Raw genomic sequence first — 24,359 nt, forward strand, 5'->3', positions numbered from 1 at the left:
TGCTGGATTTTGAGGCGCTGGAGAGCCCTGTAGTGCAACGGCCCCGGAAAAATGGCCTGAATGGACGATGCCAGTATACCCACAACTCTGGCCAGCGTCCTGAGGGTTACCACTTGCTTGTCTAACAACTTCCTTATCTCTGATTTTAAATCCCGCAGCTTTGCCTGAGGGAGACACAGTTGTGCGGTCTGGGAATTGATCATGAACCCCAAGAAGTCTATCGCCTGCGTCGGAACCATCACCGATTTCTTTAAATTGATTACAAAACCCAAGCTTTGGAGCAAGGACGTAGTCATGGTCAGATGTCGCAGAAGACCGACTTGATCCTGCGCCATGAGCAGGATATCGTCTAGATAGATGATCAGTCGTACTCCTCTTTCCCTGAGGAATGCCACCACTGGCTTCATCACCTTTGTGAAGCACCATGGAGCAGAGGACAGACCGAAGGGAAGAGCCAAGTATTCGTAGCAGTGGTTGTCCCACATGAATTGTAGAAACCTGCGATGAGGAGGAAAAATCGGTATAGACAGATAAGCATCCTTGAGGTCTAGGCGCACAAACCAATCTCCTTCCTGTAGAAGGTCCGCTAGAAGATGAATACCCTCCATTTTGAAATGGTTGTAGGTCAAGTATTGATTGAAGTCCCTGAGGTTGAGCACCAACCTGCTGCCGCCCCCTTTTTTCTGGACAAGGAAGACGTTGCTGAGGAAAGCACGAGTCCCTCCCATGCATCGAGAGATCGCCCCTTTCCTCAGTAATTCTTCCACCTCTTCGCCTATGAAACTGCGCTCTTGTAGGGAAAAATGGAGAGGTGGAGGGGGAAACGCCTGCGCTGGACGGGAGTAGAATTCCAGGTGAAACCCCTGAACTGTCTGCAGCACCCACGCATCCTGCGTCAAAGCTCGCCACTGCGCCATGCAATGCTGCGTGCGCCCCCCCAACGGAAGAAGGGAAACATCTGCGACACTCACCGGAATTTTGGTGTGATTTGAAGGACGCTCTATTGTTTCCTGACTGGATACGCCCTCGGTTGAATCTCCTTTTGGACGGATAGAAGGTTCCTCCGCGGGTGGAGTCCCACTCCCCACGACCGCGGCCAAAATCTCCACGTTGGGATCCTTGCTGATATCCTCGGCCTGACGAGCGACCCCCGCCTCGTCCGGCCCTGTTGAAAACCCCCTGAGTGAGGGCTCGTTTGATTCCGCTTTGAGCCTTGTCAAGAGCGGTAAAAGTACCGACGTACTTTGTGACATCCTTAACAAACCTGTCACCGAATAGAAATCCTCCGGCCAGAGGACCCGGTTCCGCTTCTGCAAGCTCTGTCAGGTTGCTGTCCATCCGAAGTAGCAGGGATTTGCGCCTCTCCGATGAGATAGCGCAGTTGGCGTTGCCCACTAGGCAAATGGCACGCTGAGCCCAGCCCGCCAAGATATCCGGGTCCACTGTCTCCTGACCTTCTTTGGCCTTCAGGGCCATTTCCAAAATTTTTGCCAAGGGCCCCACGACGTCTAACATCTTGTCTTGGCAGCCCCGCCAAGCCCTGTCTAGTCCCCTCTTGGGATCCTTAGAGAACTTTCGCAAGAAAGTAAGCATGCTTGCGTCAATTTCCGGAGTGTCCGCAACGCCGTCCGGAATTTCAGGACGCGGGCATTCTGACCGCAAGCGATTGCGAACCTCCCTACCGAAACCCTTCCGAAGATTCTCGTGTAAATACTCAGAGACCGCCGGAGGCGGGATCCAGTCCGAAGACCGGGGGTGGATTATCTCCGAAGGGTTAAAGCTGAAGGTCTTAATCTTATCCTCCGTCGACTTTGGATCTACTTTGGCCTTCTTAGGAGGAGGAGGGTGCTCCTCCGAGGTATCAGTATCGGTTCCTGTGTCCGTATTAGTGGTGGTAGTGTCGGTGTCCACAAGGATAGGGCGTTTAGCCTTGGCCTTACCACCCACATATTGGGCCTCATACGACCCCTTCGGCGGCAGAGCGGCCAATGAGTGTTATCTGCCGAGCCCGTCGCGGAAGAAGTGGCTGCTTGCTTCTGCTTCTTCTTCCCTTCATAACCGTGACGTTTGGCAAACCCCTCCAGCTGTTTGCGGATAGGACGCAGAGCCACTGCAAGTGCTTGCTGCACAGTCTGGGGGACTTTCGTCTCCATAGCTTTAGCCACTGAAGCTTGGACCGAGGCATCCAACGCTTCTACAATATTATCCTCAAGGACAGCCTCCTGCTGTCCATCCATAAGTTCCTCCCCATCATTGTATTCCTCATCTGGATGTTTCACCCAACCTTCCATGGTGAAGGCACACACACTGTAGAACAGTCCAAAAGCACACTGGGTGTAATGGGGGTATTGGGGGGGGGGGTCAGCCCAAGCACACAAATCAAATAAATGAAGGCAACGTTTCTCAAACCCCCTCAGCAATGCTGTAGTCAGAGAGGTCAAAGACCTTGGCCCTTTGTATCCCTGGAGCGTGTGCGCACTCTGGGCCAATAATTTATTACAGCCAGCCGATCTATCAGGCAGGCGATCTCACAGGGGGTCCTGCCGGTGTGCTGAACGCGCGAAAATCGCGTTCCTGGAAAGCCGAGGAGTCGAGCGAGGCGCGCCGCCCAAACGCTACCAATACTACTGAAAAACAGCCCAATTGGTAAGCGCTTGGGGCGCGCGCGTCGACCGAGAGCCACCCGGCCTGAGCGTCAGGGCTGACAAGGGAAGCCTCTGCGCGCCTCTAGGCTGCCGGTACCGGGCTCCGTGGAATGCGCGGCGGCCCCCCTGCCGGTCCACGACCGTTGCTATCGGCGCTCCTGAAGCGCGAGGTCTAGCGGGAGGAAACCCGTTCGCTGGCTCATGAACGTGGTTCACAACAAAAGGTCAGAGCTAAGTGCTGCGGCGCTCGCTGGAACCCATACAAAGCGCATAAATAAACATTCAAACAAGTAGAAACTACATAGCAAGCGGAGCTATCCGCACCAAGCAATGAAATGCCCTTAAATCGGTACAGCAATCAATATATAAACCCCACAGGGAAAACCCCAACACAAGCAGAGTGAGGGAACCCAAAGGGAGGTGCACTTAACTCTGGCTTGAGCAGCAAAGAAAGAGGATGTGAAATGCACGCAAGGGGTTCTTATGGACTGTGGGGGCGTGCCTATAACCATGGTGTTCATGGGAAATGTAGTAATTTATTGTTTACTGTGAAAATGTTGCATTTTCATTGGCTGCTGTGTTGATGCAGTAAAGTTTGAGAAGCATAATCTGAAGCCTCCGGTCCTGTAATAGAATCTGAGAGTAGCCTCACTAGAGATGAGCTCGCGTTGAGTGACCGCGCTGTTTGATTCTTTCAAAAATATATCGAGATTGATTCACATTGATAATATTTAGCATCCCAGCAAAACCCGATGGTACGAACTCTTTAAAATCCTAAAGTCCACTCATTCAGATAAAAAAAATAGAAAGTACTTTTATTAAAACCCCCAAAAAAATCAAAGCTGGTGCACTTGGAATCTGAAGGTTTCGATGATTTTCGTACTCTTTCTTAAGTTTTATCTCCTTGAGTGGAAATTGTTCATTAGTTTTCATGCTTGTGTGCTCGTCATGCTCTTTGACACATTTGAATCAAGTAGCGCGCTTACAGGTAACCTAGAGCCCTACAGAATGCTGAGAATAGGCTCCACAGATGGCACTTAGAGGGTAGCAGGGAGGCTTGTTTGATGCCATATGTGCCACTTATGAGGAGACCAAGCGTGTGGCGGACTGTTGTGTACATTAACTGTCCCTGCAGGATGTCCATATATTGTAATTTATAAAGCAGTCTGAACTAATAGTTTGAAACCTTTATGCGGGATTTTGCATAGTAGTATACAAGCATTTTGTTCACTGAAGTTCTAAAATGACCCACCCACAGGATCAAACATAAACCTCCTCCCTAATTTTCAGCCCACTGCTCAGTGGAAAAAGGAGTTGTTGACGGTATTGCTCTTTCTTTCTCTCATATCTACTCATTCTACTGAAAAGTGCCATGGCAAATGTTCAGCTTCTGGCTGAAAATAAGGCAGAATGCAAATTTTAAAAAGTGGCATTGAAATTCTAGGATTTAGTTCTAAATGTTTCCAAAATAAGATGTCTAAAAAGCAATAGCAGCGATAGATCAAGTCCCCTTGTGCTGCCTAGCTTCTGTTTACTAGTGCTAAACATGCTTCATATCTCAACAGAATATTCGCTCTTGATTAGAAACATTAACATATGTTTTTGTGGAAATATTGGTTCTCAAAGCAAGCACACTATTTTTAAGTGGCCTTTAACAATTAACTCTTAATGCTGATGGTTATGCTCTCATTCTCTGCATTGCCGGCTGGCCAGAAACATCTTGCCTGGACCTATTTCCAAATACAAATTCTCTTTTCCTTCATGATGCCGCCACTGAACTCCCAATCATGAATGAGTTCTCGTATCCTCCTTCCGGTATCCAAGCCAAGCAGAAGTAGGAAGATGATGTCAGGTGGGCCAGAATGGTGAGCTTTGCAATTCACAAGGATGCAGCCAAGGAGTCAGGTGAACTTGTTACCTGGGACACAGAAGGAGTTCTTGGGGGATTGGTGACACACAGTGATTTAATATGGGTGCAGCAATTGATGTTAGTGCAAACATTTTGTGCTTTTATGCCAGGCATTTTAGGCGCCTGGCTTTGGTGTGAAACCTTTGACATATTCAACATTTTTTAGCTTTTTCTTTTTATTGACTGCCTGTAATATTTTTTTGTGGATCGTTTTTTGTGAACCTTTACCTGCTACCTGCCAGAAATGAACTTTACGAAATATCACCATCATCTTCTATTGTTGAAAAAGTCCATGGGCACGTGGTGAACCAAACATTGGTTAATTAAAGTACATACACAGTAAGAGCCCACAGATCTCCATAGTGGTGTCTCTGGAATAGATTTTTTTTGAGGCGGGGGCATCCGTTGAATCACAGATGAATCGAAATTTGTATATGTATAAATGTCTATATACGTGTATTGGACTACTGATCTATACACATACGTACAAAGTCGCATTTAAACAAACAACACTATTGCAATGAACAAATTGGGCAAATTAACGTACGTGAGAAGGTGTAATCTTTGCCTTGTTTTTCCTGTGCTGCCTCCTGGCAAATTAAGAACCTATTGGGGGGCGGAGGGGATGGATTGGGGAGAGCACATGGGGGAGACTGCAAATAGAGCTGAAGCACTGGCCCTAACTGCCCCCTCTGGAGACTCCACTGCATCTACAGTTCCAGTCAAGACCCCCGCCACTGTGTTTCAACCTATTCCAGTGTATACATAAAAACACACATTACCAGAAAGATTCTGCCATTAACTCCCCAGGGGTACGTGGAATACACCACACACGGTAGACATTTACAGGTACATACTGAATTTAAAGCAGTAAGTTAGCTGCTAGTGTAATGATTTTGAAAAATGTATTCCTTCCATTTGAAAGCATCTTGCTATTTCCTTGTATGTTTCTAGAGCACCAACAAGGTCTAATTCATGTTATACACCAATTCAGGTCTAACATCCTCATAGGATTCTTAGAGTTAAGTAGTAGCAATACGCAAATAAACATGCCATATCTTATGAGCCACATCTTATGAGCCACCTTAGATTTCAATCAAGAAAGTTACTGTTGTGAATAGTAACATTTCTGCCTTATTCTGTAATGTAAAATGTTGAAATGAGAACTTTTAATTTTCTTTCATGTAATTTGCAATTAACTGTTTTGTACTATGCTCTTAATGGTCACAGGAAAGTTACTCGGAATGAATGAAAGCGTTGCAACGATTGCTGTGGCACCTCAGAACACAACGCCCCAGATATTGGTTCAAAAAGTGATAAATGCTGCAAACCTCGGCGTAATTCCATGTGGTAAAAACAACGTTTACAGGTAAGATATTTCGTGATGATCATGGAAAAAAGTTGCTGATGGATACTTCTAATCAAAGATTCCTCACCTTTAGAATTTCTCAAGGCAGCAGAATGGATCCATAAACTCTTCCAGTAATTGTTTTCGGGCAGACACCCCAGCGGCTACACCCCTAACCCTGAAATGACGGTGCAGAGCTATGTATAGGCCCCGACCATGCAGTGGCATTTACATTTTCCCCAGTCCTTTACAGATGATCCAGAGCTTCACTTTACACAAAATGTTGTCATTTCCTCACTGACTTCCAAAACAATATTTTCAGTGACAGAATGCTAGAAAAATGTCTTCTTTGAAAACTGCGACTTCAAGCCTTGCCACACCTGCAGGAAGCAGATGTTGCGTACAGTAACACATGATGTCTGTTTTTGTTAATTATGGTCCACGCATGATTTGAAATCATGCACCAAATGCTCCCTGATCCCTTTGACGGCCATCAGGGACTGGAAGACAAAGTTGTATGTGGCTGAATACAAGAAACAAGGCTGGTCATGTTAAAAACTACAGACCCATTCCCACTCCACATATCGGTCTTGGTTCAGGTTTCTATATTTCTGTTAGTTCAAGATGAAATTAAAACAAGTACAAGAGGTTTTAGACAGAAGTCCTCTTCCCATCACACTGTCTTTAGGGAGACAATGCACAGTCTACATTGAAAAGGTCCAACTCCGTGCAAGTCACCCAACCCTACTCCTCAACTTGAGCTGATGTGCTCAAAATTTATTTTCCAGGCCGTCTTTGACTCTGCAGTAAGTAGAGACCTTCAAGGAATCCTTGATGTAGCTTAACTGACATTTCTGAGTCCACCTAGAGTGCACTTGGTCCCCATTGATCTACTGGGGCCCCCAGTTAGACATCTGATGGTGAGGCATTCCCCAGCACTGACTTGGCCCTAGTAGGCCTCTGTCTGGCCCACTGCTGGCGTCAGTCTGCTCCTCCGCTTCTTTGCCAAAAAGTTGCACTGATTCCTGCCTGTCAGGCACCAGCTCCTGGTCCTGAGGCACTCGTTCCCGATCCATCCCCTAAGCTGACCTTGGATCTGGAGCAGAGTTCAGCTAGATTTTTGACCATTGCCAATATTTGATTGCAAGATTACTTAGACACAGCCCCTGGTTTGTAAGGATTGCCTTTGCCTCTGTAACACTATCTTCATCGATTTAAAGCCCTATCGGTTCAGATCTGGACACCATACAGAATCTTCAGAATGTCCTAGATGGGGATGATGGTGAGAAAACAGTCAATTGTTACCCCTCACCATACTGATGCCGGCCTGTATTGAGACCTTCAAAATGCTTGTGGTCCTGATATCTCAGCACAGATGTAATTGGACTCCCCAGTAGGGTCCTCCACAAAGGACAGCTCTTTCTATGGCATAGTGGTTTGTAAAGTACATTTTCTTGCAGAAATCTTGCAACCTGGCCCTTCAGCTTTAGGACTATTACTTTTCAATTTGCAATGTGGTCAAAGCCATGTTCAGCACGACCAGAAAATTGCCCCATCGCTAGACACCATAGGCCTGTTCAGGGTGGTCAAGTCTTCTTGACAGCACCCAACAGAAGAAAGTCTTATTTTACAGACCTCGGCCAGCAAAGTGAACCTGAATGCCTTCCCTACTGGCACACCCAACAGAGAACCAAAGTGTATTGATGTGTTTAGGTGTTTTCTTCTGCCATTTTGGCATTGCAGTCCCTAAATTCTGTCTGTTGGAGAGATACCTCATGCACTCTGGGATACGGCGAGCACTATCTTTTCTGCTTTCCCTGAGGCTTTTTGAAATACTTTTGCCTAGATGGTACATCCACGACAGGATGCGCCCAAATACATTTTATTGGCCGGTTTGGACACAACAGATTGTGTAGGCCCTGCTGTGGGCACTAGTGCAGCGATTCACTGGCACACCAGGTTGCATGACATGGCATCGCCAGGGACAAACAGACATTCCTCATGGATGGGCCTTTTAATGGCGCAAGACTATTTGTGACAAAGTTGATTCAGCCTTGGAGCGGTTCGGGGATAGCTTTGCCATAGTTTGTTCCTTGCAGCCAGTAGGGGACAGAATACGTTTTTATCTGCCTAGCAAGCATGTAATGACCTTGGACCAGTGGATCTTGCACATAGCTATTCCTTGTTTGTTAAATTCCCCCCTTCCTTAGCTCCCCGTCCCGAACCACCCCCAGCGTTCTCCTATCTGTGCTCAGACTTCAGCAGAACATGGCTCTATCCTTGCCAGTGATGATCAGCTGTTGTTGGCCAAAAGGGCGATAGAGTGCTGCTCTTGTTACTCCTTCGTGCTGAAGAAAGATGGAGGGCTTCCGCCAATTTTAGATCTTTGGTTCTGGAACTTTCCTTTCGAATGACAAATTTAAGATGATTATTCTAGCCTAGGTCCTCTCACCCCTAGGGCCAGGGGATTGGATAGTTCATTTGGGTTTGCAGGGTGCATACTTTCATGCAACCTTCCAGCAGTCCCACATGTGCTACCTCTCCTTCGTTGTGGGAACTCAACAATTTCAGTTCACAGTCCGACCCTTTGGCTTCACTTCGGCCCTTCGAGTATTTACGAAGGTGGTGGTTGCAGTCCAACTTCACAGGCAATGGATGCACATCCTCTGTAACTCAACAACTGGCTGTTGAAGTGGGGCTGGCCACAGCCAATCACATACCATTTGCAGATGGCCATATCACTATTATATTGCCTAGGGTTCTCCACCAATGAGCCAAGATCCCATCTCCTTCCAGTGCAGAGGATTCCCTTCCTAGTGGCCATTCTGTACACAGTGGTTTTAAAGCTTTTCTGCTCCAGCAATGAGTCCAGGACATTCAGGATACGATCCCTATGTTTCTGGCTTGAACCTGTGTTCAGGCCCAGACCAGAGAATATAACCAAAAGAAACATGCGACAGAAGCTACTACATCGCAAAGAAGTGTACATGACTACGAACACCTGACCTAAAAGCATTGCAATCTTTATAATTTTATGACATTGAAAAATACTTTTTGGTATTAGTCAGTATCACCCTGTAATCAAGAAGTGAAGAAAAAAAATACTAATATAAGTAGAGAACACCTTTCTAACACAGTTCAAGAGGATCCACGTTCAATCTTGTAAAACTAGAGTTAAGTCATAAATGTAATTTGTTTGGCTTCTGTATAGAGCAATAGTTTTCTCAGTCTTCAGTAGATGTAGGGCGTTAGGAGGATCTCAGCAGTGCAAGATTGCCTCACACATTTTGACTGGGTGCCACATCGACATGAGCAGGTCTAGTTTCCATTACACTTAAAACAGATGTAACATGTGCAAGAAGATTGCAAACTTTCCTCACGCACTAATAGTTACATCTTGGAGATTAGCATAGCAAGATGCACACCTACCTCACCATGCTCAGGCAGAAATTAGGCAGTCAGCTATCCAAGATCCACCCCTGCACACACCACGTGTTGTACAGAACACTAAAAATGAGTGAGTGTTGAGAGTGACTGCACTGTTTAATTTTTTTAAACATTTATCGAGAGTGGTTTACACAGTATCTTTATAATATTTAGTATTGAGCATCTCAGCAAAAGTCGATGGCTGGATTTTATTTTTTTATTTATTTTAATTAAGGTTTTCAAGAGAAAAATACAACCTGACTGTAGTTAAGAAAACCTAGTAGCTGTTTTATCATACACAGATGGGGGTCACAGATTGTCATGCAATGCATCGGAATATTCCCGATTATACTACAGTTAAAATAAGACAAAAATAAAAATAGTCACAATAAAACAAAAACAATAGAAGAATCGTGCAGATTACAATATGGAAAGCTGCATGTGCATTCATCCAATTTAACAGTTCCACCAAAAACAGTCTATGAATAATAGCTAATGTGAAAGGTACGTCAGGTCCTGGTCCAGCTTTTTATTCAACCAATATGCCGTCAAACCTTTGCAATGTTAATATCGGCACCATTAAGCGTCTGTGGGGTGTGATTGTAAATAGTTTTTGAGAGGCTGCCAAATATCACGGGGGCGTGAGGTAGCTGGTAACAATGTATCGTAGATGTCACTTAGTGTCACAATAGGTGTACCGGGGTACAGGTCCAAGTGAGGTGGAAAAAATCCGCTTCAAGGGTACCGCATCTCGCGCAGGCGCAAGACATTGCGGGGTTCATTCTAACTATCAGTTTGGGAGTGACATAGATTCTGTGTAAATATTTCAAATGTAATAGCTTGCGTTTGTAATTGCTCAACATATAAGGCATCTGCGAGCAGCAATATCGCCATATCTTATTGTTATAGTAAATTCCAAGTTTTGTTCCCAAGATGTACGTGCTTGATGCCCACCATTGGGTGAAGGTATAGTGACAAATGATACATACGGGAAACTAGGTGAGTACTGTCTGGAGATGTTATGAAAAGTGAGTGGTGGGAATTCTTCCGGTTCGGATGATTGATCCGGCAGTATTTTTAATATGGAGTTGCGGGTTCTATGAAGTAGAAATGTGTCCATGTATGTATTGGCGCTTCGTGCAACTTGTTCTGCAGTAGAGTATGGCTTGGAGTCATGGAACAGATCACCTAAGTTCGAGAGCCTGTTTTTTTATCAGTGTTTTCTTCGTGATTGTTTCCATGGCAGGTGGTGTTGTCGGTTAGCGGTATGTACGGGGAGTAGAGAGATGTGTGGTTAAAGTACATTCGTAGTTTAGTCAATGCCCAGCATGTAGTTGGGACCATTTTGATTTCATTAGGGTTGCGGGGAAGACCCTGTGGTAGCAGTGTCGATAAAGCCTGCGGGTATATCTGTGATCTATCTGGTTTGAGGTATTGTAATTGAGCGTCTGGATGATACCAGTAGTATGTAAAGTGGGTTTGGGCAACCAAATAACAAAGATAGAAATCGGAGACTCCAAAGCCCCCTCGTTCAAATTGCATGGTTAATGTGATACAGCTCACTCTCGGCTGTTTACCTGCCCATATCAGTTGGGTTAAGAGTGATCGAAGGGTATCAAAGAAGGCCATCGTTAACTGTAAGGGAATGTTTAAAAAAAGGTATAGGACGCGTGGGAGCACTACCATCTTAATGACAGCAATTCTACACGCTATTGAGAGTGGAAGTTTAGTCCACTTATGGATTAGTGAGTCGAGCCGGTCCATAATTTAATCGTATCACTTCAGTTACCTTGCATTGCAGATATATCCCCATATATTAGGGAGGCTCAGTGCACCAACTTCAAGGTTGCAGTGGTGGGTGCCAGAGGTCATGGCAAATATTTCAGATTTGGTCCAGTTAATGACCAGACCTGAATGGACTCCAAAGCAGACTACTTCTCGTAAAAGGAGAGGCACATTTTCTTTGGGGTGGCATACGAATAACATAACGTTGTCTGCGTACAAAGATGCTGTGAGGGATCCCATATGGAGTTGTAATCCTCGGTGTAGATGGCGTTACTGAATATGACGGGCAAGTGGGTCCATAGCAATTATGAATAATAATGGCGAGAGCGGGCATCCCTGCCTAGTGCCTCGGGTCAAACCAAACTGCTGTGTGATCAGGCCATTTATTTTGAGACGAGCAACGGGGGAGGAATACAACAACCCAACTAAGTTTTTAAAAAAAATCAGGGAATCCCCAATCTGAAAGAAACACGTTATTGTTAGATTCCTTACCTTAGAATATCCCCAGGCGTCAGACTGGATACTGAAAGTTTTCGTCAGCAGTACCCCTGCGCGTCGCTAGGCGTCGTCTGCGGCTCCCCGTCCGTCGTAGTTGTCGTGATCACCGGGATGACGTCGTCGGAGTACTTGGAGGCCGCCCTCGCGCACTGACGTCAGTTCTTTTTTTCCGCGCCAGCAAGCGCAGATCCGGGAAGAGCAGTACTCTTAGTCATTTTTTGAACTAACTTTTTTGATCTATTTTGATAACTTCTTGAGTCGACCTTCGACTTGTGGTGCCGGTAGGGATGCCTGGGTTTAAACCTCGCGAGGACTGTCGCCGCTTGATGTCGGTGACCGACCCCCACCGTCGGTGCCTTTACTGTCTCGGAGCCGACCACGATGACAAGTCATGCCCCAACTGCCGGGCCTTGACCTCGAAGGCTAGACGGGAGCGGTCCCGTAAGCGGCTTGAGCTCCGGCAGTCGGCTCTGTGCGCCACTCGAGGTCCCGGCCTAGGAGGAAGTCGAGGGACCGGTTGCGCAGCCGCAGTCATTGCCGCTCGACGAGTCACCACCACTCGTCGGGCTCCAAGTCCTCAGGTAAGTCGAGGCAGTCGAAGAAGCGTCATCGCTCTTCCTGTCCGTTCACCCACCCCGAGAGCCTGGTGATCCAGGCCTCTACATCCCAGACCGCATTCCCGACCGCTTCCCGACCGCTCCTCCGGATCGGGAATCCAAAGGGTACGATCAGTTTGGGAAGAAACTGTTCTCCTCCCAGAGTTTGGGGCTGCGGTCTCTCAACACCGCCTGCCTTTTGGGCCGTTACACCCACTCTCTGTGGGATACGGTTGCGGAGGTGCTGCCACAGTGCCCGGAGGAGGCCCGGGCAAAGCTCACACAAGCCCTGGCGGAAGGGCAGAATGCAGCACGCTACTCAATACGGTGTGGACTCGATACCATGGACTCGCTGGGTAGGGCAATTGCAACGATAGTGGCGGTTCGTCGCCATGCCTGGCTGAGGTCCGCCAACTTTTCGGGTGATGTCCAGGCCACCCCCATGGACATGCCCTTTGATGGCCGTTGCCTCTTTGGCGACAAGTCGGACAGTGCGCTGTAGCGTTTCAAGGACTCCAGGGCTACGGCCAAGTCCTTGGGCCTACGCCAACGCCAGCAAGGCCTTGGACAAACTCCAACGCAGCTTTTTTTACTCCTTTGGTGGCCAGGAAAGGGGCGCCCCCACACGTGCAGCCAGCCACAGGCCGCAGACCCAGGCTCAATGCGGTCACGGACGTGGTTACCGCCGTGGCAGTGCCGGGGGACACCGGCAGGGTCAGTCCACACCCGCCCCTGCAGCATCTGCCTCTAAGCCTTCCTAGTCCGGCATTTCAGCCCCATTCATCGCCAGTGGGGGGGCAGGGTCCGCCATCACCTCCCCCACTGGCGTACCATCACGTCGGACAGGTGGGTGCTGCAAATCGTCCGAAGGGGCTACTCCCTCCCCTTCGAGGCGACCCCTCCAGCCATGCCACCGCAGTACCACCGCATGTAGGGGAATCACTTGCAACTTCTGCAGGAGGAAGTTACGGCCCTCTTGGCCAAGGGGGACATCGAGCGCGTTCCTCGGCCAGAAGTAGGACGTGGTTGCTATTCCCACTACTTTCTGGTACCCAAGAAGGGCAAAGGAGGCCTACGCCCTATCTTGGACCTACGGAGCGTCAACGGCTTCCTCCGGAAGGAGAAGTTCAAGATGCTGACTTTGGCTCAGTGTAGGAGAGTAGGGTCTGCTTCCTATGGTCACCCCCACTTTTTGCTGTGATTGTCTGGTTTTTCGACTTTAATGTGGCTGTGGGCCTGCTAATCAGACCCACAGCCCAGCTGTTCTCTCTCTAAATTGATACCATGTACTTTAGATACATACCAGATTGGGTCACCTCTGTGAGCCCCTATATAGTGTACCATAGGTACCCAGGGCATTGGTGCATCCAAGGCCCACCAGGAGCGGCAGCATGTATTATGCCACCCCTGGCTTGCCCTCCAAACTGACACCACAGGCTGATCACTACGCTTGGGTAAGGTGGTGTAATCACCCCTTACTTAGATATAGTATACCTATATCTACCTTATATATAGACACGTATGCACCTATAAGTCACTCCTATGATGAGCGGAGCCCCTCTGCAGCTTTCGGAACCATCTCCTTACAGCTGTTCTATGATATAGCCATACCATATACTCTTAAGTGCATTATAATCCTCGCGGTTAATGCTAACTTAGGTTTGGCTTTATCAAAACATGTCGTGTAAGGTGTCAAACACTTTGGAATACTACCCCTCCCCCCCCCCACCCCCACCCATTCTGGCGGCGGGGGTAGCATTCCAACCTTCTAGAGGGAAAAGACATGTATGTTACTGCTTTACCCGGTTAAAGTTAAACAGAGCCTCAGCATCACAAAATGGATGCTGCTGCCTCAGACACGAGTCTGACCATCTGGTGCTGGGGGAAACTCCGGCAAGGGCGGCCTGGACAATAAGTTTCCTGTCCACGGAGGTGCCGGCACCTCCCCAGACAGGGGTTATGTGTATTGGGGCAGGGAGGGCTGCATTCAGTGAATGCATCTAGACATTGCCTGGGGCACACAAGGTGCTCCATGCATAGCCCGGTTCAAACCAGTTGCTGGGGCACTCCAGCCCCAGCATGAAACTGGACACAGGGAAAGGGGTGTAACCACCCCCTTCTCAGGTCCCCCCATAGGAGGGACCTAGGCAGGTAATCCAGCCCCTTAGCTTAGTAAAAGTATAGGAGCTGTGTCCCCAGGACTTTAGATTATCCTGGAAAGAAAATTTGATACAGAACTCTTGGACCTTAGACATTCTATCCTGACTAGAAGACGGAAGACATCTCCCTTGTGGTCAAGGAGTGACCACCCTGTGCAAACAGGCACCACCAGTAACTTGCCGGTCTGCTTTGTCGACGCTCCCGCCGGAACCCGAAGACTCAGCGACACAGGAACTGGACTCTCAGACTTCTCCAACTCCGACCCACATCCACAGCACAGCTGTGACCCGTGGCAGACACGAGAGATGAAGAATGGGACACCCTGGACATCCTACATTTTGCTAACTGCTCGACCACCGAGGTACCCTCGCAGTTGTGCATTTGGGTACGAGGAGCCCCAGACCCAAGCGCCATTTTCACCGAAGCTCAGTCCTCCACACTCCACGAGTGCCGCGTGGGGCCAGCACTTGCATTTTAGCTTGGCGCGTATTCCCGGTTCCTTGCCTGTTGGCTAGTGAGCCCCATGAAGACTTTTCTTTTGAACTAAACTGCTTTCCTGGTTGCTCCAGGCTTGCTCCAGCTTCCCTTCAAAGGAGAAGCGCCACAGACCTTGCTGGTCTGCAACAGAGCCAATCTCGCCATCCTGCGTGGGTTGCGGTTGCCAAGGCTTGTTGGGTCCAATCCATATACCGACTCCGCAGTCAACTAGATCCATCGAGGGACAGCTCGTATCCAGCTCCTGGTCATCGTCGATTCCTCCTGGACCTCGTGGCTAAAGAGACAAACTCATCTTCTTCACCTTCAACCACGCGACATCGCCTGGTCCCTTCCTGGTTCCATCCTGGTCACTGGCTAGTGACCCAGACTCTGTCCCCTCTGCTTTCAGGTTCTTCATATCACCGATGGACCCTTGGATCCACCCGGACATTTTTCCTCTGGTCGCCTGCAGCACTTCTTTGCAGATCTCCATAGAAAAGGACGACGAAACCCGACACCAAAAGGCACCTATGCACCCGGCTTCCCTGGGTGAGGTAACACGAGTACTCCGGTGCTCCCGTGGCTCTTGGCTCTCGAAGTGTCCTAGTTTAAAATGGTTTTATCCTAGTCCATCCGAAAGTGTCCTTAAGCAGTAACTTTGTAACTTCTTCGTTTCCCATTATAAGTCAATGGTAACTCGCAACTGTGTTTAGACACTGCACGCATCTCCTGTGGGCCTCCTACTTCCTAACCTTTGGTTAGTGTAGCCCCAGCAATTCTACAGGCCCTAGGCCTGCTGTATAACTCTCACGTGGTTCTTATACCACTTCATTAGTATATGGTTTGTAAGGCCCCTAGGGCATAACTCTATTTGTGCAACTTATCGTATGCTAATTGAGTAACTTGTGATGTACTTTGACCTCTGACCTCATAAAGAGTGCAGAGGGGTTGTGTTAGAAATAAATACATATATATTTGATATATACCTTGTGTGGTGTCCTTTCATTTGGTATTCAAGGGATTATAATTGGTAAAACAGCTTGCTTCACATGCTCTCTGAAGTCTTAGCCTAAGACTGCTGGTCCATGCTACCACTAGGATAGCTTGTTTATAAGGTTGACTTTACAACCACCATCAATAAGGGTCGATTAGACTGGTGCAAGGTGCCCACTAGAATAGTGGACATCATATGCCAGGCTAACTTCTCACACTCGGGTCCTAGCTACCCTGGACCCAGAAGACTGGATGGTAGGGTTGGACTTGCAGGATGCATATTTCCACATCCCCGTCCTGCTGGCCCACCGGCGTTACCTGCGGTTCACGGTAGGTCACGAGCTCTTTCAGTTTACCGTGCTCCCCTTCGGCCTTACCAGGTCCCCACGGGTGTTCACGAAAGTGATGGCGGTGGTCGCAGCTCATCTGCGCAGATTAGGGGTTTCAGTCTTCCCCTATCTCGACGATTGGTTGTTGAAGGCGGGCTCGCCACAAACAGTCTTCTCCCACCAACAGACTACGACCGACCTCCTGCACTTGCTGGGGTTCTCCATCAACGTGCAGACTTCACACCTGTGCCCCTCCCAGATTCTCCTCTTCATCGGAGCGGTTCTGGACTCGGCACAGTTTCGGGTTTATCCCCCCAAACAGCGGGTTTGGGATATTCAGGCTCTGATTCCGATCTTTCAGCCTTCATCCCAAGTCTCAAGTCACGTTGACGCTGCGGCTCCTGATGGCCTCCTGCATCCTTCTGGTGCATCACGCCAGGTGGCGGATGCTGGCACTGCAGTGGGACCTGAAGTTTCAGTTGGCACAGCATCAGGGCAACCTGTCCGACCACGTCCTGATCTCGGAGGGCGCAGCGAGCCAGTTGCAGTGGTTGCTCACCAACCGCGAGTGGGTCAGCGGCAGATCTCTCTTCCAACCGGAGCACGTAGTGGTGACAGATCATTCCCTCCTGGGATGGGGGGGCCACATGGGAGAGAGGGAGATCAGAGGCCTCTGGTCTCCGGCGGAGTCCCGGCTCCATATCAACCTTCTGGAGCTACGGGCGATCCGACTTGTACTGAAGTTATTCCTTCCCTCTGTCCGGGGAAGTGTAGTGCAGGTGTTCACGGACAACACCACCGCCATATGGTACTGCAACAAACCGGGCGGGGTGGGGTCGTGGACCCTCTATCAGGAGGCTGTGCGCCTCTGGACATGGCTGGAACACCAGGACGTTACCCTGGTGGTTCAACAACTGGCAGGTTCCGGATGAACTCAGCCGCACTTGCATGATGGATCACGAATGGCGTCTGAACTCGGACGTGGCGCAAGGCCTCATTTCAGCAGTGGGGAGAGCCTTGGTTAGATCTATTCGCCACCGAAGAGAACGCGCAATGTCATCAGTTCTGCGTGGTGGAATTTCCAAGGCTGCACTGGCTCGGAGACGCTTTTTGTCACAAGTGGAGATGCGGTCTGTTGTATGCCTTTCCGCCTATACCACTTCTGCCTAGAGTGCTGAAGATGATCAGGCGAGACCGGGCCCAAGTCATCCTTGTGGCTCCAGACTGGGCACGAAGATACTGGTATCCCGAGCTACTCAGCATGTCAGTCGATCCTCCGATTCGTCTGCCTCTTCAGGAGGACCTTCTGTTGCAGCAGCAGGGGACGGTCCGCCACCCAAACCTGTCCAGTCTCCACCTACTTGCGTGGAGATTGAGCGGCAACAGTTGAGGCCATTTGACTTGCCTCCTGAAGTCGGTGATGTGATTCTGGCAGCCAGACATCCCTCCACCAAATCTGTATACAACTGCAGGTGGAACATATTTGTGGCATGGTGCACAAGAAAGGCAGTGGATCCACTCTCTGCCCCCCTTTCAGAGGTTCTCTTCCTTCTGTCTCTTGCCCAGCAGGGCTCTGCTCTGGGCACTCTCAAGGGCTACCGCTTGGCCATTTCAGCCTTCTTAAGGCTTCCTGATCAGCCTTCTCTTTTCAAGTACCCTGTTGTAAATAGATTCTTGAAAGGCATCACGCACATGTTTCCTCCTGTTCTCTTCATGATGCCTCAGTGGCACTAGAATCTTCTTCTGACATATCTGATGTGCGCTCCCTTTGAGCCACTTCATATCTGTCCTCTTCGTCTTCTGACTCTTAAAACTGAATTCCTGGTTGCCCTCACCTCTGCCAGGAGAGTGAGCGAGCTCCAGGCTCTGTCTTCAAAACCTCCTTTCCTCTCTGTCATCCAGACAAAGTTGTTCTGAGGACTCGTCCTTCTTTCCTGCCCAAGGTAGTCACAGCCTTTCACATCGGGCAGTACATCACCTTGCCCACCTTCTTTCCGCCTCCGCATCCTTCAAAGGAGGAAGAGAGGCTCCACCGTCTGGACCCGAAACGTGCGCTTTCCTTCTATCTAGATCGCACACGCCAGTTCTGGGTGGACGACCAGCTCTTTGTTGGTTACGTGGGCGCTAAGAAGGGACGGGCGGTGCACAAGCGGACCATCTCTCGGTGGGTCGTCTTGTGCATCAAGGTTTGCTACTCCTTAGCGAAAAAGGAGCCTCCTGTTGGGCTGCGCTCCTATTCCACTCGGGCCACGGCAGCTACTACTGCCCTGGGTCGGGGGGGGTCCCCTTGCAGGACATCTGTCAAGCAGCTACTTGGGCCTTGCTGCTCACGCTGCCTAGGCACTACTGCCTGTACAGCCAAGTCCGGAGAGATGGCTTTTTCGGCCGTTTAGTTCTCCAGGACTTTCTGGTGTGATGTTGGTTCGCAGACCCACCACCGGGGTTGGTATTGCTGGGGTATCTATTCTAAGGTAAGGAATCTAACACTAACCTGTTTCTTTCAGATGCACAAGTTACTTACCTTCAGTAACGATATATCTGTAAGAAACATTAGTTAGTGTTAGATTACTTACCGCCCCACCCATCCTCCCCGTTCTGCGAACCGATATGTAGGGTTAAGGACATCCCTTTCAGGGCCCTAGTTTCATGGCACCAGTATCGGTTTCTATCATGGCTCTGCGTTACTGTCGCAGAAAGCTATGTACAGAACTGACGTCAGCGCGCGAGGGCGGCGTCTAAGTACTCCGACGACATCCCGGCGATCACGACGCCGATGACGGGTGCTGAGCCGCAGACGATGCCTAGTGACGCGCAGAGGTACTGCTGACGAAAACTTTCCGGATCCAGTCTGACGCCTGGGGATATTCTAAGGTAAGGAATCTAACACTAACTAATGTTTCTTACTGATATATCTTTACCGAATGTAAGTAACTTGTGCGTTTCTGCATAACTGTAATTAAAAATGGCCATTCTAAAGAGTCAAAGTTCTTTTCAGCGTTGATCATCACTGCGTATGGCTGGAATGTCTTAAGATCACAAAGTCCAATGTATCAGCTAAAAATTAGAAAGTAGTTTTACTAAGACCAAAAAAATCAAAGTTGATGCAGTTGGACTTGGATGTTTTTCAACTGTTTTCTTACTCTGCTTTCTTTAGATTTATCTTCTTGAGTAGAATTTTATTGTTTTCATGCCTATGAGCACGTCATGCTCAAGTATTCTGCTCAAAGCTAACTCTGACCACTGCAGTATGTTGAGGAAAGAATCAACAGATGGCACGTCAGGGGTAGCTGTGAAGCTTACTTCGATGCCATATGTGCCAGTTATGACCATTGCAGGCTTTGAAATAAGAAAAAGGAGGCACTAGCAGTGCTAGAAACACATCTAGGTTGGCATCTGCTAATTGGAACACCACCTCTCATAGAAAAGTATTTCACCTCCCAGTACATGTAAATATGCACAGTGTAAACATAGATTGCACCACCATGTCTCTCAATCACACCCCCTTTCTGTAATAAGGCTCCACATATCATGAAGTTTTAAACACAGCAAATCATGTTTAAGATGCTCCTTCCATAATAAGAATGTTGTTGTATTGCGCTTGATGGTATTTCTACACTACATAAGGCCTCTACATGGATTTTGGGCCTGCTTGAACAGCCCAATATTTATGTAGCAAATATAGATTATCATGCTCTCCTCACATCATGCATTAGACTGCGCACGGGCGGCTACATGCATGTGTCACCTTCTAAAGTAGTGCGCTTGGTGCTACCTGATGATGGAGCTTCCTTTCATTCAGATCAAATAATTTAGTATCTCAGTGTCTTCAAATACATCCAATATCAGTGTACACATTCCGACTCTCCCTCTGCAAATAAGAGTGCTAATGGCATCATAATATGATACTGCACCTTATTCTTTTTTAGATAACCTTGACAGTTGGTCTGTGGTCTGATGTCTCCTGTTCTCCATCCACATTCATTAAATCAAAGTGTTACCAAAAGATACATGCAACCTTGGCGGTCGTGAAACATTCCAGCATTGTGCTGTTATATGTTACCACACAAGTCCACTCAGCTCACATGTTGAGGAAAGCCGCATCCTGTGGGCATTGAATGCAGTGAGAACCCCATCCCTTTGTTAGATTGGAGATGGGGTGGCAGGCAACACAGCTAGCACACCCACCTCATGGGCTTAGTACAGTTTTATTGAGCAGATGGTGCACCAGCTTTTTTTCCGTTTCTATTGTAAATTACCTATAGAATCTTTTTTAAGGATACTGTAGAATATGTATGTAGAAAAAAAGAAAGTATTGTCTGTGCCCATGTTAGAGCATGTGCAGTGGCTGTCACTTGCATCCGCCTTCTGAAAATGTTGAGGAATTTTCTTTCACTACTCCCAGTCCCTCATAAGAAAACAGTAGTTCAAACATTGATCATATCCTGGCTTGATTATGTGAATGTGTTGTACCTATGCCTCCCTGACTATCTTCTTGGTCGTTTTCAGGTGGTACAAAACGCTGCAACAAGAGCCATGCTTATAGTTGGCCTTAGGGTTCATATGACCCCCTGTTTAAAGTCCCTACACTGGCTCCAGGTGCGTAAGAGGACACATTTTGAAGCTTTGGTATTGGCCTACAAGGCTTTTCACAATATAGGCGCCCCATATCTGAGAAACTAAATCAGGCAGTATGCTCCACCTAGAAGTCTGAGGTCTTCTACCCAGCAGCTCTCCATTATTCCTAGGTTTTCTCGACTGGGTGGTCGTTCTTTTCAGGTGGTAGCCTCTCAGCTTTGGAATAATTTGCTGTCCGCTCTACGTCATGCCCAGGATCTCCTGGGCTTTAGGCAAGGCTTAAAAACCTGGCTTTTCATGCAATAAAGTTGCTGTCAAGAGAGTGCTCTTTCTGTTCTGTCATTGGTTTTCTTTTTCAGCGCTGGGACACTCCTGGGAGTAGCCACGCGCTTTATAAGTGCCCAGTAACATAGCATAACATTGTGTTATCAGTCCGTCTTTCAAAAGGTCTCGTTTCACCATGGAAATCCTATGCAACAACGTCACAGCTACATTCATGTTGGAATGACCATCTCCTTTTACAACTCGTCAAAAAGTTGATTTTCTTAAAAAAGGGTCCTGCTCCATTGATAGCCTAATAAAAACTGCTGCATTGATGAATGATAGTAGTATGTTGCAGGATGAAAGAAATAATGAAGCATGGGTTAGTGGTCAACCATGCCACTTTTGTCCCTCTAATGATCTCGTATAAGAATACACTACTGCATTATGTCTCTGATGTCTAATGGAGGTCTGTTTATTCTAAAAGGGCAGGAACTCAAATGTCTTTTTAAGCTGCCTTCACCTTCCATAGCCATCCTAAACAGCAATGATGGCTTTAATAAGTCTCCTTCTTCTCTTATTAGTGTGGGCGAACTGGTCTTTTTCTCCAGCAGTGGAGCAACATGTCTTATGTATGACATAACAGCATAAAAGGGATATCTTATTAATCTTTTTTATATCACCACTGGGCATGCTTTCATATGATTTAAAAATATTTTTCCTTCTACTTACTCCTACGAAGCCGGTGATGATGAAACCTTGGGCACTGGGCGTGCAGTGGTTACTGTCATTTCTCTTATAAGTCCAGTTTAACAATAACAGCTGCTTCGCGCCATCAATCATAATTAGTAGCCCTAAATCTCAGTACGACAAATATCTCATATCATCAATACAAGTTCACATATCTCTGTGGTGAGGAGTCCCTTTCTCCCTCATCACTACTTTCTTAAACACAGCTTTATCCACATGAGCTAGCTAAGCGTAGTGTTGTAAAAGTGTGTGTGTTTTTCTACAAAAGAGGAAGGTTGCAACAACACATATGATATAGCCACCTTAATTGGTTAAAAACATTTCATAAAAGGTATCTAATTGCATAGGTACAGTGGTAATCAAGATATTCAACAATAATTATAATGTCACAATCAATCTTGACGCGCGTTTCGGCGATGGACCGCCTTCTTCAGGAGAACCACTGGATATTCTAAAAATATATAAATAACATACATTTCAACTGACAAAATACAGGCTGCAGTATATTGAGGCTCGTGCACAAACATAGACAGAGGTATACAAAAAGGCCATGGTGGAAGTAAGAACATAATGTCCTAATTCATATAGGCGGGTATCAAGGATTTAATGTAAGCAATGAGGGTACAAGAAATAGGGGGGATTTGGAGAGGATCACAAAAAGGCAAAAAGGTAGGTCAGTAATATCCCAAATCATGCAGACATGTGTCAATGCAGAAAAGTGGATCTATAATGTTTATCAAAGAATCCAAAAGAAAAGATAATACAGCCTCCTGCTCAAGGTAAAAGATCTAATATACCCAAAGGTGCAATCTCCCAGTAAATGCAGACATGAAGGTGCTTCATCTTACCACTATAGAGGACTTTATGTGCGCTCCGTGCGATGAAAAGCCAACTCAATAGAAAGAGCTGGGTAGCTACATCAATACAAAAAAGATACAGAGGTATGAATATGAAAAGTGGCTAGTCTGCTACCTGGGCTCTACCATGGGAGGACACAATATCTGAGAAGATACCTACTTAATACCTATAGATACCTGGTAGATCACTGAAAAAGATAACTAAGATGTAAATGCTGAAATAGAGCCCGTGAACTTGAGAAGACCATAATTACCTCTTAATTCATGAGCTGGGTATGAATCCGAAGATGTATTATATTAAACAATTCTGGCATTGACATACATACACCTGTAACCAAATAATGAAGTGTACTTAGTGTTGAATATAACCTACTCATAGCTATGAGTTGGATAGCATTCATATCATAGAGCAATGTTTACCTCGGTAGAAAATATAAGGCAATGAGAGGGAGTTTAAAGATGGATGAAGCCTCTGCAATTTATAGTGCATACGAGTTACGGAGTTCCGAGGAGCCTGAAGTCGAAAAATCGGAACAAAGTGGGCAAGTAGCAAGTCCTTAAAAAAGCTTCTCGGTCTTACTTACTATGGATACAAATTACTTCCGTCCTTCCCGAGGCGTTGCCAGCACAAAGATCCGATAAGAGCAGGCGCGCCGGATTTAAAGCGAATCGGATGCCACGCGCAGAACGTGATGACGTAGGCGGCCGGGACGTGTCGCTATGACAGGGAGCGTCAACATGTGACCGGGAGGTTGCTGAGCTTCTAGTGACGTGCTGCATTAGTGTAGGCACTAAAAGGCTAACAGACTAAGTCAGAGTAAAAGAATAGAAATAAACAAAATACCAAACCGGGGAATTTGGCAAGATATTACAGTATAGGCTGCAATGAATAGAGGGGCTACAGCGAAAACCTAAACCGCTATCCCAGGAGTGTAAATACGTATAGTATTGGTATTGAAACATAACTGCTAATGAAATTACTATGAATGAAGTAAAAAGAAAATTATATAAATGATGAATAAACACGGATGAAAAACCCCGGTGAGAGCTTCTTGCCAAGCGGCATAATGTAGAGTGTATAATTAAAAAGAAACCAACTAACTGTGGTCCAAATCAATACACAGGAGAAACAGGGCCCCCAGTAGAAGAGAGAACGTCATGTAATGGACCATGCTATCTAGTATTGTATTTAATCGCATTTTCCCAAGGGATCTCATTGTTCAGTCCCTTGGTATTAGTGGATAAAGTGAAAATCCAGAACACTTCCCGTTTTTTTCTGTAGTCATCTTTACTTATATGGGAACCACTGTCCAGATTTTCCAAGATGTACCACCTAAGGTCATTGGGCTTATGGTGAAAGTCAATGCAATGTTTCACCAATGGGGCATTGATTTTGGAGGTGTGTATGGCCGACCGGTGTTCCGTGAAGCGAGTACCGAAGGTTCTCGCAGTCTCACCCACGTAACCGATGCCACATGGACAAATTAAAAGATAGATGACATTTTTGGATTTACAATTGGAGAACGTACGTGGACAGATGGTGAATCCATGATAGGTGTAATTGTTACCTACAATGGCCATGTCACGGCTATACAGGTGTTACATGTATATGTGCCTGTGATGGGTGTTGTGCCATCTATTGTTTTTTGTACAAAGGAGATGGTTTCAGAAAATCTGGATCGAGTGATGTAGTCTTTGAGATTCCTATTTCTCCGATGTGCAAAAATAGGTTTGGACATTTTATCTTTAT

At 47.2% G+C, this 24,359-nt stretch overlaps 1 protein-coding gene across 2 annotated transcripts in view; it reads left to right on the forward strand.

Annotated features, from left to right (window-relative positions):
* AP3B1 (adaptor related protein complex 3 subunit beta 1) overlaps positions 1-24,359 on the forward strand; it is a 1,831,130-nt gene that overhangs the window by 1,701,677 nt on the left and 105,094 nt on the right. For both annotated transcript variants that reach the window (XM_078675217.1, XM_078675216.1), the window contains exon 26: positions 5,785-5,923. In XM_078675217.1, the coding sequence (XP_078531343.1) occupies positions 5,785-5,923 (139 nt within the window). The remainder of the gene's footprint in view (positions 1-5,784; positions 5,924-24,359) is intronic.

The sequence above is a fragment of the Lissotriton helveticus genome, chromosome 2_1, assembly GCF_964261635.1.
Source record: "Lissotriton helveticus chromosome 2_1, aLisHel1.1, whole genome shotgun sequence".
In the NCBI taxonomy this organism is placed as follows: Eukaryota; Metazoa; Chordata; class Amphibia; order Caudata; family Salamandridae; genus Lissotriton; species Lissotriton helveticus.